General features: G+C 43.4%; 1 protein-coding gene across 1 annotated transcript; it reads left to right on the forward strand.

Moving 5' to 3' along the window:
- The first annotated feature begins 438 nt into the window (after nt 1-438).
- LOC112119064 (ketosamine-3-kinase-like) lies at nt 439-14,979 on the forward strand. Its single transcript, XM_024217610.2, has 6 exons — nt 439-659; nt 4,835-4,986; nt 10,305-10,396; nt 10,889-10,971; nt 11,788-11,910; nt 13,054-14,979. The coding sequence occupies exons 1-6, from the start codon at nt 519-521 to the stop codon at nt 13,390-13,392; spliced, it is 930 nt and encodes a 309-aa protein (XP_024073378.1). The 5' UTR covers nt 439-518; the 3' UTR covers nt 13,393-14,979.
- The last annotated feature ends 3,419 nt before the right edge of the window (nt 14,980-18,398 follow it).

The raw sequence follows: 18,398 nt of genomic DNA on the forward strand, positions 1-18,398 counted from the left end.
TCGATGACCTCTCGAGGTCCCTTCCAGTCCTAGAATCTATGAATCTGCCGCCCCAAGCACCAGCTTGCTCAGCTAGTGCCTGGAGCCGGCCTGGTAAAGCAGCAACCCCTTCCCCCACCCACAGCACCTATCTGCCCTCCAATTCACTGACCCCAGGATCAGTCACTATCTGCCTGCCCCAATGCAAAGCAGTTTCCCCTCCCCCTCAGCCCTTCTCTTCTGCCCCACAGCAAATGATTCCCCCTCGGTCCCTCTCTGCCCCCCCAATACAAAGCCGTGGCCCCCCAGCCCTGGCGGCTCCCCCAGAACAGGCAGCCTCGCGCCCTAATCCCCAGCGCCCTCCCGGGGACTCAGCTCCAGCCGGTGACTGCCTAGGCGGCTCAGGCGGTTGTCACTGCGCATGCCCAGTGACAGCAAGGGCGGAGGCTCCTGGCGCCCTAGCGGCCGGGCTGCTGCAGCTGCTCTGCTCGGCGCGCGCCCCGCCCGCCCTGGCTCGTGAGGGCCGCCGGGGGAGCAGCATGGAGGCCGCGCTGAAGCGGGAGCTGGGCACCTCAGTGCTGCGGCCCACGGGCCACTCGGGCGGCGGCTGCATCAGCCAGGGCCAGAGCTACGACACCGACGGGGGCCGGGTCTATGTGAAGAGCAACTCCAAGGCGGAGGTGCAGGGGGGCTGCGTTAGCGGCGGGCCCGGGGCTCCCCTGGGGGCTGGGTTAGCGGCGGGCCCGGGGCTCCCCTGGGGGCTGGGTTAGCGGCGGGCAATTGGGCAGGGGGGCTCACTGGGGGCTTGCATACTGAGCAGGGGTTTCACTGGGAGCTTGGATGGTCCTGTAGTTCTTTTGGGTAATGGGACTCATTGGAGGGCTGTTCGTGCTAAAAATGAGCTGGCTTCACCTTTCAGGATTGGCTGGAGAGAGCATTGCTTAGGCTCGGGTGTAAGAGTGAGTAGTTGCAGAGCTGGCTGTACCACGCAGGAGGTTGCTTAGGGGCAGCAAAATGCCTAGTAATTCCTGTGTGAAGGACCGTGCTGGGTGGATGTTTGCTAGCCTGCCTAAGGCAGTACTATTCCAAGAACTGGTTTGGGGCATAGTTAGGCTTATGCCACATGCTTGGAGATACAGACTCCATCTTCTGGGTGGGATGGAATTAAGTATCTATCTTCGTTGACCGCTAGGGTGGGTGGCAGCATCTGGTGGTCCTTGAGGTGAGCAGCTGTATCTGTATCAGGCACCTGGCAATATCAGCTAGCCATAGACTACAACACAGTGGTATATTTAATGTCTTTCATGATAACAGGCAATGGTAATGCTCGCTACAGATATTATTGTGCCCATCACTTTACTACAAAGGTCTGAAATAGACTGCTTTATCCTTTCTAATGTATTGGGGATGTAATCATAGAATTATAGAACTGGAAGTGACCTCGAGAGGTCATCTAGTCCAGTCCCCTGCACTCAAGGCAGGAGTAAGTATTATCTAGACCATCCCTGACAGGTGTTTGACTAACCTGCTCTTAAAAATCTCCAATGATGGAGATTCCACCACCTCTCTAGGCAATTTAGTCCAGTGCTTAACCACTCCGACAATTAGGAAGTTTTTCCTAATGTCCAACCTAAGCCACCCTTGCTGCAATTTAATCCTATTGCTTCTTCTCCTATCCTCAGCAGTTAAGAAGAAAAATTTTTCTCCCTCCTCCTTGTAACAACCTTTTATGTACTTGAAAACTGTTATCGTGTCCCCTCTCGGTCTTCTCTTTTCCAGACTAAACAAACCCAATTTTTTCAATCTTCCTTCATAGGTCATGTTTTCCAGACCTTTAATCTTTAATTTTTGTTGCTCTTCTCTGGACTTCCTCCAGTTTGTCCACATCTTTCCTGAAATGTGGTGCCCAGAACTGGACACACTGCTCCAGTTGAGGCCTAATCAGCGTGGAGTAGAGTGGAAGAATTACTTCTCGTGTCTTACTTACAATAATCCTGGGTCCTGTACTAGTCAGTATTTTTGGATAATGGAGCAAGAGTATGCTTATAACATTTGCAGATGACACTGAACTGGGAGGGGTTGCAGGCACTTTTGAGGACAGGATTAGAATTCAAAACAACCATGACAAATTAGAGAATTGTTCTGAAATTAACAAGATGAAATTCAGTACTTCACTTAGGAAGTAAAAATCAAATGCACAACTACAAAATGGGGAATAATTGGCTAGTACTGATTAAAAGGATCTGGGGGTTATAGTGGATCACAAATTAAATACGAGTCAACAATGATGCAGTTGCGAAAAAGTCTAATATCCTTCTGGGCTGTATTAACAGGAATGTCATATGTAAGACAGCGGTACTTGGCACTGGTGAGGCCTAAACTGGAGTATTGTGTCCAGTTCTGGGCGCCACACTTTAGGAAAGCTGTGGACAATTTGGACAGAGTCTAGGGGAGAACAACAACAATATAAAAGCTTTAGAAAATCTGATGTATGAGGAAAGGTAAAAAACAACAACAACTTAGTCTTGAGAAAAGACCAAAGGGGACCTGATAACAATCTTCAAATATGTTAATATCTATTATTAAGCAGATAGATGGTGATTGATTGTTCTCCATGTCTGTTGGTTGAAGGTCGGACAAGGAGTAATCAGCTTAATCTGCAGCAAGGGAGATTTAGGGTCAATATTAGGAAAAACTTTCTAACTTCATGGATAGTTAAGCTCTGGAATAGGCTTCCAAGGGAGGTTGTGAAATCCCAGTCTTTGGAAGCATTTAAGAACAGGCTAAACACCTGTTGTGGTGTTTGGTCCTGCCTCAGCGCAAGAGGCTGGATTAGATGATTTCTCTAGGTCCCTTCCAGTCCTACGTTTCTGTGATTCTTTAGGACGTAAGTCAGTCTGTAACTGCCTGCACTTAGGAAGAAACTTCCCTTATGGAGCAGGGTTTTCCATAATTGTGTTTGATGGGGTTTCTTGCATATTCTTTTGCAGTATCTGGTATAAGCCATTGTGTGAGACAGGATAGTGCATTAGTTGAAACATTGGTCTTATACAGAATGTTAGTTCTGTGTTTCTGTTGGAAGTGAGGAAAATTATAAGAGGAAGATATTCTAAGGGTACACTTGATTTAGGCCCTAAGTGGAAGGAGAACAATGGGCATATGCAAGAAAGCACGAACTATTTACCTGTAGTACAACAGCTGTCCACTATGTTTGTTCCCAGTCTTTCTACCCTTTCCTGCTTGGCTGTATGAGCAGCAGGGTAACAAATGTCACTCAAGTATGCTGAGGTCCCAGCTGGAAAGGTGATGAAAGGGCTTGTTGTCTAGTAGTAGACTTAGAGCACCTAATAGTGATGGCAACCTAGTACTTCCATTTGGGCCTCAGTTAATACATACAACATTCTGTTTGGCAATAATTCTTTCAGCACATTTGGGAGTGCTTGAGAGAACTAGGAGCAGGATGGTGCTGAGTAATAAAGGAGAGGTGTTGTTTTAAACAAAAAAGTCAGAAGACCTGGATTAATTTGCTATTCAGTTGGCCACTGTTTTCTATGCTTTTGCATGTGTCTATAAATGCAGAGTGCTGATGAAAGCAAACTTCACCTGACTGTATTATAATGCTGTGCTGTGTATGAAGGGTCTTTCCCCAAGTAAACATTTTAAACAGAGAATAGCTTGTTTTTTGCTAGAGCAGGTACAAGATACCTGCGGTCCAAAGTTGTGATGCCTACACTGCTAAGTCTGACCTATAATAATTTCAGAATTACAGCAGAATTACTGCTATATCAGCAGTTGTATTATAAATGTTTGTTTTTAGTTATTTACTCTATCAAAATTTGCAACTGGCTTAAGCCTGGCATAATATTTCAGGCAGAGATACAATTTTATTTAACCAGTGTAGGGATTTGTAAATCATAAAGTATCAAACTCCTTAATAGATAATCCAAGAATTCTTACTTGCCTCCAGTCTGGGGAGTTTGTAATCAATGCCCACTGCAGTTTGTCCTGTGACTTTAATTCCTGTATCTGGCCCCAAACTGTTCTGTTGCTATTTTATTCACTAGGCAGTTATATTTAATTAGTTTCATTAATGCTTATAGCATAGACTTCAGCTTCTCTAAGAGACCTTTTGTCCAGCCCTTTCTCTCTTTGAGTAGTATTTACTTATGTGATTAGTCCCATTGAAGTCAATGGAGAGTAAGTACTACTCAACATGTATGGCATTGGCAGAATAAGGACCTAAAGTTATAACTTGACTAGATTCTCACTTGAAAGAACATCACAGCTGCAGGTTAGCCACAAAGTCATTCTTCATATTTCTGCTGAGAACACAAATTTAAGGGATGGCAGCAGCTATTTTAATACTTGTAGCTAGACTTTTAGGTAGACTGTTAATTTTGTGCAAAACTGCACAGAATACCAACACCTAACACCGTCCTTTTAATGTACCTATTGATTGTATCCATTTTTCTACTCAGATGCTGCACATCACGTTAACACAGTATTTTTGTCAGCAGTATGCATGTGAACTCTGTTCCATGAATGGAGATAGAGCCTCCGATGTGTGACCCAGGCTTTGATTCAATTGTTGAGTTATTTGCCTGACCCTATAAAATGCTAGAAGCCACACTGCTTCTATAGGGGCAGGTTTATGAATAGGAATTTCTGTAATTCTGAAATTATTATAGGTCAGACTTAGCAGTGTAGGTATCACAACTTTGGACCGCAGGTATCTTGTACCTGCTCTAGCAAAAAACAAGCTATTCTCTGTTTAAAATGTTTACTTGGGGAAAGACCCTTCATTTAGCCATAAGAGCATTCAAGGGGAGTGACGCTTTTCCTTTGTATTTGACAGGCCAGAAGAATGTTTGAGGGAGAAATGGAAAGTTTGTCAGCCATCCTACAAACACAGACAGTAAAGGTGCCCAAACCCATCAAAGTTATAGACGTGCCAGGAGGCAGCACTCTATTTGTGATGGAGCATTTGGAAATGAGGAGTCTTAACAGGTAAATTCTAATTGTGTCATTGCTTCTTGCTGTGACCAGAAATTTAGATTTAAGGGAAACCATTTAAATTACTTGTTTTGGGGATGAAAATCCATTTTGATATGTTGTTTTTTTTTCGCTAGATCTGGGACAGGAGGGGAAGTTGCACTCTGTATATGGTGCCCCTTAGTATCTCACAATACTTTTATACCATGAATCAATCATAAACTGAAGAGAAGCTCCAGTTATTGGGAAGAGACAGGTAATAGTTATGGGGGATTCAATCATTAGAAACATAGATAGCTGGGTTTGCGATGACCGGGAGAAACATATGGTGATTTGCCTGCCTTGTGCAAAGGTTGCGGATCTCTCGAGACATCTAGGTCAGGGGTTGACAAACTTTTTGGCCTGAGGGACACATTGGGGTTCCGAAACTATATGGAGGGCCAGGTAGGGCAGGCTGTGCCTCCCCAAACAGCCTGGCCTCCACCCCCTATCGACCCCCTCCCATTTCCCGCCCCCTGACTGCCCCCTTCAAAACCCTTGATCCATCCAACCCCCTCCTGCTTCCTGTCCCCTGACTGCCCCAACCCCTATCCACACCCCCGCCCCCTGACAGGCCCCCCAGGACTCCCACGCATATCAAACCACTCCCTGTCCCCTGACTGCCCCCTGGGACCCTCTGCCCCTTTTTCAACCCCCCCACTCCCTGCCCCCTTACCATGCTTCTCAGAGCACCAGGACTGGCAGCCGCGCCGCCCGACCAGAGCCAGGCATGCCGCCGTGCTGCCCGGCAGGAGCTCGCAGCCCTGCTGCCCGGAGTGCTAGCGGCACAGCGAGCTGAGGGAGCTCAAGGGCCAGGCCTTAGTTTGCCCACCTCTGGCCTAGATAGACTTATGTGTAGTGCTGGGGAGGAGCCGGTGGTCGTGATACATGTAGGTACCAATCACATGGGGAAAGATAGGAGAGAGGTCCTGGAGGCAAAATTTAGGCTGTTAGGTAAGAGATTGAAGTCCAGGACCTCCATGATAGCATTCTCTGAAATGCTTCCAGTTCCATGTGCAGGGCCAGTTACGTAGGCAGAACTGCAGGGTCTCAATGCGTGGATGAGACAATGGTCTAGGGAGGAGGGGTTTAGATTTATTAGGACCTGGGGAAACTTTTGGGAAAGGGGGAGCCTATACAGAAAGAATGGGCTCCACCTTAACCAAAATGGAACCAGATTGCTGGCACTTATAATTAAAAAGGTTGTAGAGCAGTTTTAAAACTAAGGGCTGGGGGAAAGCCGACAGGTGCAGAAGAGCAGGTGGTTCAGACAAACACATCCCTTAGGGGAGGATCTATTAATGGAAATTGTCTGTCGTAGTAAGGAGGAGAGGATGTAAGATGATAAAATACGGGTAGGATCTGATGAGAAACAGTCTAATGAAAAAGAGTCCCGTTCAACTACAGCATGTAATGACAGACAGCTAAAAAGTGACAAGTTTTTAAAATGCTTATATGCAAATACTAGAAGTCTAAATAATAAGATGGGTGAACTAGAGTGCCTTGAATTAAATGAGAATTTTGATATAATAGGCATCACAGAAACTTGGTGGAATGAGGATAATCAATGAGATACAGTAATACCCGGGTACAAAATATATTGGAAGGACAAAACAGGTCATGCTGGTGGGGGAGTGGCACTATATGTGAAAGAAAGCGTAGAATCAAATGAAGTAAAAATCTTAAATGAACCAAACTGTACCATAGAATCTCTATGGATAGTAATTCCATGCTCTAATAATAAGAATATAGTAGTAGGGATATATTACCGACCACCTGACCAGGATGGTGATAGTGACTATGAAATGCTCACGGAGATTAAAGAGGCTATAAAAGCCAAAGACTCAAAAAGTAATAGCAAAAAAATTAAGTACATCAGAAGCAGGAAGCCTGCTTAACAACCATTGGGACCACTGGACGATTGAGCGGCTAAAGGAGCACTTTAGGCAGATAAGGCCATTGCGGAGAAAGTAATTGAATTCTTTGCATCAGTCTTCATGGCTGAGGATGTGAGAGAGATTCCCAAACCTGAGCCATTCTGTTCAGGTGACAAATCTGAGGAACTGTTGCAGATTGAGGTGTCATTAGAGGAGGTTTTGGAACAAATTGATAAACTAAACAATAAAAAGTCATCAGGATCAGATGGTATTCACCCAAGAGTTTGAAGGAACTCAAATGTGAAATTGCAGAACTACTAACAGTAGTTTGTAACCTATCATTTAAATCAGCTTCTGCACCAAATGACTGGAGGATAGGTAATGTGACTCCAATTTTTAAAAAGGGCTCCAGAGGTGATCCTGGCAATTACAGGCTGGTAAGCCTGACTTCAGTACTGGGCAAACTGGTTGAAACTATAGTAAAGAACAAAATTGTCAGACATATAGATGAACATAATTTGTTGGGGGGAAAGTCAACATGGTTTTTGTAGAGGAAAATCATGCCTCAGCAATCTACAAGAATTCTTTGAGGGGGTCAAGAAGCATGTGGACAAGGGGGATCCAGTGGATATAGTGTACTTAGATTTTCAGAAAGCCTTTGACAAGGTCCCTCACCAAAGATGCTTAAGCAAAGAAAGCTGTCATGGGATAAGAGGAAAGGTCCTCTCATGGATTGGTAACTGGTTAAAAGATAGGAAACAAAGGGTAGGAATAAATGATCAGTTTTCAGAATGGAGAGAGGTGAATAGTGGTGTCCCCCAGGGGTCTGTACTGGGACCAGTCCTATTCAACATATTCATAAATGATGTGGGAAAAGGGGTGAGCAGAGAGGTGGCAAAATCTGCAGATGATACAAAACTACTCAGGATAGTTAAGTCCCAAGCAGACTGCAAAGAGCTACAAAAGGATCTCACAAAACTGGGTGACTGGGCAACAGAATGGCAGATGAAATTCAATGTTGATAAATGCAAAGTAATGCACATTGGAAAACATAATCCCAACTATACATGTAAAATGATGGGGTCTAAATTAGCTGTTACCACTTACAAAAGAGATCTTGGAGTCATTGTGGATAGTTCTCTGCAAACATCCATTCAGTGTGCAGCAGCAGTCAAAAAAATGAACAGAATGGGAATCATTAAGAAAGGGATTGATAATAAGACAGAAAATATCATATTGCCTATATATAAATTCATAGTATGCCCACATCTTGAATATTGCGTGCAGATGTGGTCACCCCATCTCAAAAAATATATATTGGAATTGGAAAAGGTTCAGAAAAAGTCAACAAAATTTATTAGGGGTATGGAACGGTTGCCATATGAGTAGAGATTAACAAGACTGGGAATTTTCAGCTTGGAAAATAAATGACTAAAGGGGGATATGATAGAGGTCTATAAAATCATGACTGGTGTGGAGAAAGTAAATGAGGAAGTGTTATTTAATCCTTCTCATAACAGAAGAACTAGGGGTCACCTAATGAAATTATTAGGCAGCAGGTTTAAAACAAACAAATGGAAGTATTTTTTCACACAATGCACAGTCAACCTGTGGAACTCTTTGCCAGAGGATGTTGTGAAGGCAAAGACTATAACAGGGTTCAAAAAAGAACTAGATAAGTTCATGGAGGATAGGTCCATCAGGGGCTATTAGCCAGGATGGGCAGGGATGGTGTCCCTAGCCTCTGTTTGCCAGAAGCTGGGAATGGGTGACAAGGGATGGATCATTTGATGATTATCTGTTCTATTCATTCCCTCTGGGGCACCTGGCATTGGCCACTGTCGGAAGACAGGATACTGGGCTAGATGGACCTTTGGTCTAACCCAGTATGGCTGTTCTTATGAAGATTTCAGAGTAAGAATTGTGGGAGTTAGGGAAAAGAGCTATGAGATCATCTTGCCGTGTGATTCTCACCTTTGGGGGATATGAAGCACTATTTATTGTTTCTTCTATAGCACAGGAGGGGTGTACATTGCACTTCCAGATAGATAAAGTTTGTGTCCTGAATATTGATAGCTTAAAATCTGAGGGTCTGATTGTCCCCTTTCCTGGAAGAAAACCCACTATGGAGGTTGTTCTCAGTTGTTCCATCAGGGAGCTGAGTTGTGCCCTCCTCACCCCTCTGGGCTTCTGCAGCTGGCTTAGAGAGCCCATCAAGTAGCAGGGCTGCAGAAATGTAATAGTGTTTGGTCGCGCTACAGATCCTCCTTGATCTGTGCTGGGCTCAGGTGATAGAGATGCATGTCTGCTCAGTTTGCTCACTCCTCCTCTTGCCCCCTGCTGTCTCGGCAGATGCTCAGATTCATGGGGAGCCCGCTGTGAGGTCCAGGGAATCAAAGGGATCCTGCTGCAAAGGCTGAACTCCCTTTCTGTGAAAGTTGGGGAGAGATGAGCATGAATATGACCCTTGATGTACTAATTTCAGAGGTATGATCAGGCCCCGTGTTAGAACAGGAACAACGAGAAGAGATGACAATGCACTGGATTCAGGGAGCTGATGTGGCAGGTGAAGACTAAGAGAGTGAACATAAGGTAACTTGGGAGGCTAGTATCTTGAGTATTACATGGTAGGCTTCTATCTTGTGGGAGGAGTTGCAAAATTTTCTAGAGAATATGAGCTTGTACTTGGAAAAAGTCTAAGAATGGAGGGTTAGAATGAGAGGGCAGAGGAGACGGATATGAGCTCAGAAGTCAAGAGGAGCAAATTCATATGGAGTTTTAAGCAGAAGGATAACTTTCAATTCTGTTTGGAGATAGATAGGAAGCCAGTGAAGGTGCTACAGGAGATTTGGTCTTGTTTCCTGGAGGGTGAGAGCAGTTAGCTTTAGCATTCTGGTCTCTGATGTTGAGAGCAGAGGTCTCGGAGAGCCTTAAAATTGCAATAAATGAGGCATGAAATGATGAAAAGAATAGACACTTTAGCAGAAGGTAGAGCCCAGGAAAGAGTAAATCCAACTTATCCCCTGCCTCTAGAATGTATCTGGAGGTACAAAAACTAATAGGCTATATGATGCATGATCTTCTCACAGGCTGATTATTAAATGTACAGGCCTCATGTAGAGCTAATACATAGCAGAAATGTTGTATTGCAGTAATTACTTTGTAATAGGGTTTCTCTCACTTTCATTTCAATGTCACATTGTGAGAAATAGCCATTGTGTCCTAATAAATGCAATTTTCAGAACTTGTTGGTCTTAAGCCTTTTTCCCCTCCTCAAAAGGATGTCTTTGCTTCAGATAGAGCATGTGGAAAAGTTCCCAGCAAATGTACATGAGTAATTCCCTGCATATCAAGATGTGAATTCACTGCTTACTATATGATTCAGTGATGCTAAAAGAACTTATTTTGGTTTCTTAGGCATTCAGCAAAGCTTGGAACACAGTTGGCTGATCTCCACCTTCACAACCAGAAACTTGGAGAGAAGTTGAAGGAAGAGGGGAACACTGTTGGTACAGTACATAGTTGTCTGTAAATTTAATGACATTAAGCTAGTTAACAGATAACCTGTAAAACAGGCAGTTGCTAAAATGACCTTGTTATTTCAGGAACATGTATTTGGCTCCAATAACACTGTCATGCAAATAAACTTGGAACAAATTCCTTTTTGTATTTGAAACAAGATTCACAAATAGCAAAAAGCTCTTTATCTCTTTCGTGGGCAAAATATTTCTTAGACTTGCTGTCCCCACTATTTATTCCAGATCATTACCTACAAAAGCTTTGTTTCCGAGGCGATATATCACCAGATGATGTGATTAAGATTAAAACTTAAACATTTCAATCTTGTCCTAAAGTTAACTGAAGGCAGTTTAATAAAGATACTGCATTGTAAGCTGTCTGCTACCAGCAAACTACTGTATCTCCATCTGATTTAAAGCCTACCTACACTGCAAATACTTATAATCTTTGTAATCTATGTTTTTATTTTTTTGGTTTGCAAGGTAAAAGTGAGGGGCAAACAGACATCCAGTTCGTGGATCGATTTGGCTTTCATACAGTCACCTGTTGTGGCTATCTCCCACAAGTAGGTTCTGCTTAAGTCTTGGAACTTATTTAACCTATTGGCATTTCTGTTGTTTTACATTCTTAGGGATTTAAATGTAACACTTTAAGATTTTGCTATACATTTTTCTAATTGTGGAAGAGCAAATGTTTGGATTGTAAGAGATGAGTTTTTGCTTTGCTTTGGAAAACACAAAGGGCCAAGATTATTCTAGATGTAACTCCATTAATTTCAGTGGAGTTACACTAGGAATTAATATGTTCCAGATAGCTTGGAAAGCAAAAGCCCAAGACAGGGTTTGATGCTACAGGGTTTGGCTACCTGTGATATCTCTGCTGTTGCTTTTATTCAATGAATGAGATTTTAAAGAAGACTTGAACCTTTCCTGAACACTGGTTAGAATAGACAACTGAAATAGTAACACCTTGCACTAGACAGACATCAAGGGTATGTCTACACTACGCACCGGATCGGCGGGTAGTGATCTATCTATCAGGGATCGATTTATCGCCTCTATTGTAGACGCGATAAATCGATCCCTGATCGCTCTGCTGTCGACTCCGGAACTCCACCATGGCGAGAGGTGGAAGCGGAGTGACGGGGGAGTGGTGGCCGTCGATCCCGCGCCGCGAGGACGCGAAGTAAGTGATTCTAAGTCGATCTGAGATACGTATTCTCGTAGCTGAAGTTGCGTATCTTAGATCGACCGCCCCCACCCCCCAGTGTAGACCAGGCCTAGGCACAAATTGTTTTATTTCCTCAAAGGCTATATTTAAAAAATGCTACCCTGTCGTATGTTGTGTGTCCAATGCCTAACCTCTGCTCCTGCTTTTCCAGGTGAATGACTGGCAGAATGACTGGGTAACTTTCTATGCCAGGCAGCGAATCCAGCCCCAGATGGATATGGTTGAAAAGAATTCAGGAGACAGGGAGGCAAGAGAACTTTGGGCACAGCTTCAGGTAGAAGAGCTCCCTGTGACTTTTAATTTATTGATAGCTAGGTGTGGGTTAGTTGGTTTTTCTTTTAATAAAGAAATTAGCTCCAACCTTCTGTTGGAATGTTTTAGGATTTTGGGAGAAACGAACATATATTCCCAAAGACCTACAACACCCTTTATGTGGAGGTAGAATGGCTTCATGCAGTGTCCCCCAATGCTACACTCTAAAGCAAATCCGTATAGGCTAGCTCTTTGGGTAGTGCTTTGCATTGCCAGTCAAGAGATCTTAGTTCAAGTTCACAATTCCTATTCTCTGGACTGGGAGTGGTACGTGCTTACTACCTGAAACACACATAGGGGAATGCCATGGGTTACTCAAGAGCACCACCATTTCATGTAAGAGTTGCATTCAACTTTTTGAGTGGATGCACTTTTAGCTATTTTCTCACTATTTTGTGGAACATAAGAATGGTCATACTGGGTCAGAACAAAGGTCCATCTAGCTCAGTATCCTGTCTTCCAACAGTGGCTAACGCCAGGTGCCCCAGAGAGAATGAACAGAACAGGTAATCATCAAGTGATCCATCCCCTGTCACCCATTCCCAGTTTCTGGCAAACAGAGGCTAGGGACACCATCCTCTACTCATGGATAATAGGAGGTTTCTTACCCCTTCTTCCAGTGGAGCAGTATCTTTGAATTTGTTTGCAACTGGCTAAATTTGGCGTACTGAGTGAATTTTTAGCTTTGGACTTTATAACACTGAAAAGCGGTTATGACACATACTGAAGTTAGGAAGAAATGACAAAAATACAAGATGGAATCTTTAACTGAGACATTCCCCTGTATTGCAGGCTTGGGGATGGGATATACGATTGGATGACTATGGTCTTCAATGACTAGTATCTATGATTCGGTAAAAGTAGAAACCATGTTGATCCCCCTCTGAAGTTTTTAATTTTAAATGTCAAAAGGCACCAGTCTGTTTTGATTGGCAGTTAACCAGCTAATTTTTAAGAATGTTGAATTCATATTTTGTAACCTTTATATGTGTGTGTATGCTTACTCTGGTGATTTCAACATCTGCTGTCTAAAGTAACTCACACCCCACCATTCTTCATCTTGAGGCATTTCACTGGTAACTCTTGCTTTCTTTTCCCTCCCCAGCTGAAGATACCCAGTTTGTTCTGTGACATGGAGATCGTTCCTGCTCTCCTTCATGGGGATCTGTGGGGAGGAAATGTAGCTGAGGATGACTCTGGCCCCATTATTTTTGACCCTGCCTCCTTCTATGGTCATTCAGAATATGAACTTGCGATAGCTGGGATGTTTGGTGGCTTCAGCAACTCTTTTTACTCTGCTTACCACAGTAAAATTCCCAAAGCTCCAGGGTTTGAGAAACGACTCAAACTGTACCAGCTTTTCCACTATATGAACCACTGGAACCATTTTGGATCAGGGTACAGAGGGTCTTCTCTAAATATCATGAGAAACCTGGTAAAATGACTTCACCCTCAGGCAGAGTATCTCACCCCCCACTTAGGAAAACCCACACTTCTTGGTGAGGCAACTACAATAATATTAAAACAGATACTTGACCCTCTCCCTCTTTGCACAGCTAAAGATCTAGAATCAGAGAGTCCTGCTGAATCCCAACTGTGGCATTTTCCATCCCTTTAAGATATAGTCACTTGTTGCAGGAATAATTTATTAGTTTGCTATCCAAGGCAGTGCTAATTCCAGAGTTACATGAAAGAACTTGCAGGGTCAGGGTGTTGTTGTACAATTCTGTTTTGGCAGATTGAATCAGAGAAGAAAACTCTTGAGTGTAAATAACTTGGAAGAGGTCCTATGACTGAGACCAACTGTGCCACATATTGTTAAGTATTTGCACTTGCACATTGACTCAAAAATCAACATGAAAAGCTTGGTGAAATGGAAGGATGGCCTTTCCTCACATACCAATGCAAATGGCTGAAGGAGTTGGTCCTTGAGACTTTTCTTTCTGGTTGCTTGTTCGGCCAAATTCTTTTCAGCCATGCATTTCTAGGTACAGCTACCAAAGCAATAGCATGTTAACATGAAATCCAGAAAGGAATAAAAAGTGATCAGGGCTACCCATGAACAATTTTAATATGGTTCAAATGGGTGGAGTCCTCTGCCCATCCTATTGCATAGTACTGTGTACAGACTTCTCAAATGTTTCATGTTTTGTGTGACACCATGTGTTTGGGTTTTGTTGTCTGTCCCATGTCTGCTAGTCAACCAGCTTCTAGCTAGAGCGTATTTAGAACTGATACCATCCTGCTTTTTGAATGGAGCTGTTTGATAGGGTTTCCTCTCCTGCTGGATGTCTTCAGGCAGGGCTGGCTGCATGTACACTTCCTCTGGGGAGGTACTGCTGACTGGCACACACAACTGACGATCATTTTTGTGGTTGCCATCTCCCACAAGTAAAGAGAGGGCAGTTCAGTGCCATTAGGTCAGTGGGTAGTTTCCACATAATTTATCCAGAATTCACACTGCAGGAGCCATGATGTCTCTTTTTGTATTTCCGAGAGCCCCACAAACTGCACTACTTAGCTGTTGGCACTAGGCATTCAAGACCAAGGGAAGTCAAACTTGGACTGTTGATGCATGTAAGAACATCTCACCACTTAATATCTGTGTCACTAAAATTTCTTCAAAGAATTAATGCAGGAAAACATTAGGTTGCAGGATAGTAGCTGTTCCATGTGTGCTTGCAGGACAGTAACACTAAAACAATAGCTCTGCTGTCTAGTTGTGGGCTTCTAGTGATGTTTCGACGAAAGGACGCCAGGTAGGTGAGAGAGATGCATGATTCCTTACATGCATGTTAGGTATATGGGAGTGATTTTTATTGAACTAAAATGTTTTTCACTGGATTTAAGTTGGTACTCTGATTTGCTGAATTTCTCTGACTGCTGGTTTTGCTGTGAGTACTGATATGAATTTTAGTGACTACCATTAGAATATTTCTCCTCCCCTAATCCTAGTAGTAGTTTCACTGGCTGTTAATTGTTGGCAGAAAAAAAACCCAAACCTTGCTTGGCAGCATAGGTTTTTACTCATCTCCTGCTGTTTAAATAAAATATTAGTTTCCTAATTGATTATTGTTGTCTGTCTCTTGTCTGTATGAATAGCTTGCGGCTTACTTTCACGACTGGGAAGCTGCTCTAAACTCCTGGAAAATAGGAAGGTCCTATATTAGGGGTAGGCAACCTATGGCACATGTGCCAAAGGCGGCACGTGAGCTGATTTTCAGTGGTACTCTCACTGCCCGGGTCCTGGCCACCGATCCGGGGGGCTCTGCATTTTAATTTAATTTTAAATGAAGCTTCTTAAACATTTTAAAAACCTTGTTTACTTTATATACCACAATAATTATAGAAAGAGACCTTCTAAAAACATTAAAATGTATTACAGGCAGGAGCGCCGCCAGCTTTTCTGCCGCCCTAGGCAGCGGAAGGTCCCTCCCCGAAATGCCGCCCCCCACAGAGGCGGCGGAAGGTCTTGCTGCCGAAATACCACCGCGGTCGCCGCCCCCCATTGTAGTGCCCAGGCAACCGCCTAGGTTGCCGAATGGGTTGCGCTGGCCCTGATTACAGGCATGCGAAACCTTAAATTAGAGTGAATAAATGAAGACTTGGCACACCACTTCTGAAAGGGTGCCGACCCCTGTCCTATATCCTTCCCAATAAAAACCCAGTGTGATGGTTCTTGGGGCACCCAGGACAGTGAGTTATCGTGTTACCTCCTTCCTTCAGCATTGAGGTAGTCTTGCATGTGCCAAGGTGGGTGTCAGCTTCCTAACACCACCAGCTCTGTCATTCAGGCCCTTTCCTGTGGGCCTTGCCTTGCAGGTTAGCAAGAAGCACACCCCAATCTCTGAGTTTCTTTGAAGTGTTCCCCTGTGCTATACAATCCCTGACACTGGTTACTCACAGAAGTCACAGATCCTCTGCCCCCAAAGGTGCAGTGTACCCCAGCTTTACCTTGTACACTGTTCCTGTATAGCACACCGCACTTGTAATGAGACAAAAGGAGGTTTACTTAGGAAAGAGATTCTACTAGAAACAAGAGGGAATGATGGAAACAAATTGTTACAAAACAAAAGAATAAAATGTGAACCTGGGTCTATACTTACTAACTGTTAAACCTTTCCTATCTAATAAAGTAGGTTCTGCCCCTCTACTCCCAGTTCAGTCTGTTACAGAGCTAGCTGGCTAGCTTCATAGCAACCAGGATCCAATTTTTCACATGAACATCCCTGCTTCTCAAGATGTCTCCTCAATAAAAGGATCAAGAGTGCCTTTCCCCACCCTGTGTTGTACTGAAAGAGGCTTTTGTCTTATTCATAGGTAGGGTGATTCTTTGTTGGTTGTAATTTTCCTTTTTTTTTTTACCCTGAATGGTTTTGATTGTTTGCAGTTGTCTCTGGGGGTTTTCCATTTAAAGTCTTGGGATGGAGCAAAGCTAGACAGCTGGTTCTGGCTACCCAGGGTAGGGTGACAACTCCTTCCTGCTTAAATGTGCCATCACAGAGACATTATTCCCTGATGACTAACTTTTATTTCAAGTCCATAAAGCATACTTTCAGTATATTATTACTCAATTATTACCTGTACGTAGATTTCACAGTGATTATGAATCTTGACACATTGTGATGTGGCTGGTGTAGTGAGTTTGTCAGGTCTGAGGTGTTGTTTGCACAGAACAGGGGACCCTTTGCCAAGGATTCTGTGTCACACTCGATCCTGCTTTTACTCAAGGACAAAACTCCCATTGACTTCAGCTGGAGCTGAAGTAAGCTCAAAGAGATCATATTTGTGGAGTCTGTCACTGAATAAATTAACCTAGATACAGTGTAGTTGGGGGAGTGCCTGCCCATGTTGCCAGACAGTGCAAGTGATATTGACCTGTTTGTTTCTAAGGGGGTGATATGTTGTCATGCTATTACTCCAGCTGGTTTACAACATCCACACAAACTTAATGTTTGCTTCCTGGGTAGTGGTGGGGGGCAGTAATGATGATTGTTAGGCAGTGGCCAATGTGGCTGGAGCCCTCACTGTTCACTTCCAGACTCTCATGTTAAGGGTCATATTATTTCTGGGTGTTGTTGGGACTCAACTGCAACGCGTTTCTAACCTGAGCACTCTTTAACTTTTGTTTACAAATCTCTTCAGCAAATTGGGATTTTTTTTAAGAGTGTCTCAGACTGATAGTCTGCAACCAGAAGGTCAACTCTGATCTGAAAACAATGGCAGATTTTGGATCAGTCACTTTCCAGAGCGATAAAACTCTCCAGAGCGAGTAGCCCTCCCACACGCAACAGAATTTTAGAAAAAAATGATTATAGTGTATGTAGGCACTGAACAAAGATTGCAAATATAAATCGAGATTGAGCAAATAGAAGTAATCATGTTGAAAGCAATAAAATTTTCCTAGCATTTGGTTGCTTTTTTTTAATCTACATTTTGCAATAATTAAGGACCAAAGTATATTATACAAGAATATACATGACATGCAAAGTGGCATCAGGCTCTGCTGTACCACCAGTCCTTGGGTGCAGTGCTTCCTTCACCCTGTAAGTGACAGCAGAGTCCCAAAGGGTGGCTAGAGTCTCTTCTGGAGAGAGGCAGCCAGTGGGTTTTCTTAGGAATTGCTATGTCCTATAAGGTGAAAAAGTGTTACCAGATATTTTCTTCCCCAATGTGTAATTCTACATTACTGTGTTATAACTCTCCTCTCTCCTGCCCTCTTTTACTACCCTTTCCCTCCCACCCACCCCCCATGCTCCTAAGTTCTCCTGTTGCCTCCTATCTCCCTCCTACATGCCTGATCAATGTCCTGCTCCTTCCATGCTTCCCTCAGCCTTTCTGCAGTCTGACACTAGGGAGCCTGGTTCATTTTGCCTTTACCCTCATGCCATGTTTCCTGGTTCTATACCCCCACTTCTTCTGGGGCTGTTTCCAATCCGTGCCCTTGCCCACTTTGCTCAGCAGCTGGAGGCAGAAAATCAGTTGAGAGGTATAAAAGTTGCTCTTTATACTAGTACACTTCAAAATAACTTATCTTTTCGCATCCACCCTCCATCCTTTTTTTTTGGGAAGTAAAAGTTGCTTCTCAACAAGGTCACCACCCCCACAGAATCATTATTTCTAGGCCAAATCATTTTGGAAATTCACTGAGAAAAGTTTTTTAATTTTTTAAGAAGTGAACAAGTAAATTTTCAAAAAACCCAAAATTCAAAATGAACGTTTGGAATTAAACTCCCTAGAACAATTCCACCCTGGGGTGAGATGTGATCTGCACAATTGCAGAAAGTTAAGCTTCTCTAGGAGGAAGTTATAGTGGAGGAAAGAAGACTGGGCTTATAAAGGGAAGCTGGTTTCAACCATCAATGTGAACCAGTTATTGAACCTTCATAGTAAGACCAAGAGCCTGAAAATCAAGTAAAACATTTCCTGTCTGGAAATAAATTTCAAAGG

The sequence above is a fragment of the Terrapene carolina genome, unplaced genomic scaffold (assembly GCF_002925995.2).
Source record: "Terrapene carolina triunguis isolate 2854851 unplaced genomic scaffold, T_m_triunguis-2.0 Scaffold192, whole genome shotgun sequence".
Taxonomy (NCBI): Eukaryota; Metazoa; Chordata; order Testudines; family Emydidae; genus Terrapene; species Terrapene triunguis.

What these genes read in the sequence shown, in the direction of transcription:
- LOC112119064 (XM_024217610.2), top strand. Translation starts at nt 519, where the DNA reads ATGGAGGCCGCGCTGAAGCGGGAGCTGGGCACCTCAGTGCTGCGGCCC. An exon ending in GGAAGAGGGGAACACTGTTG is followed by an intron (nt 10,397 to 10,888) that starts GTACAGTACATA and finishes TTGGTTTGCAAG; the next exon opens with GTAAAAGTGAGGGGCAAACA. An exon ending in GTTGTGGCTATCTCCCACAA is followed by an intron (nt 10,972 to 11,787) that starts GTAGGTTCTGCT and finishes CTGCTTTTCCAG; the next exon opens with GTGAATGACTGGCAGAATGA.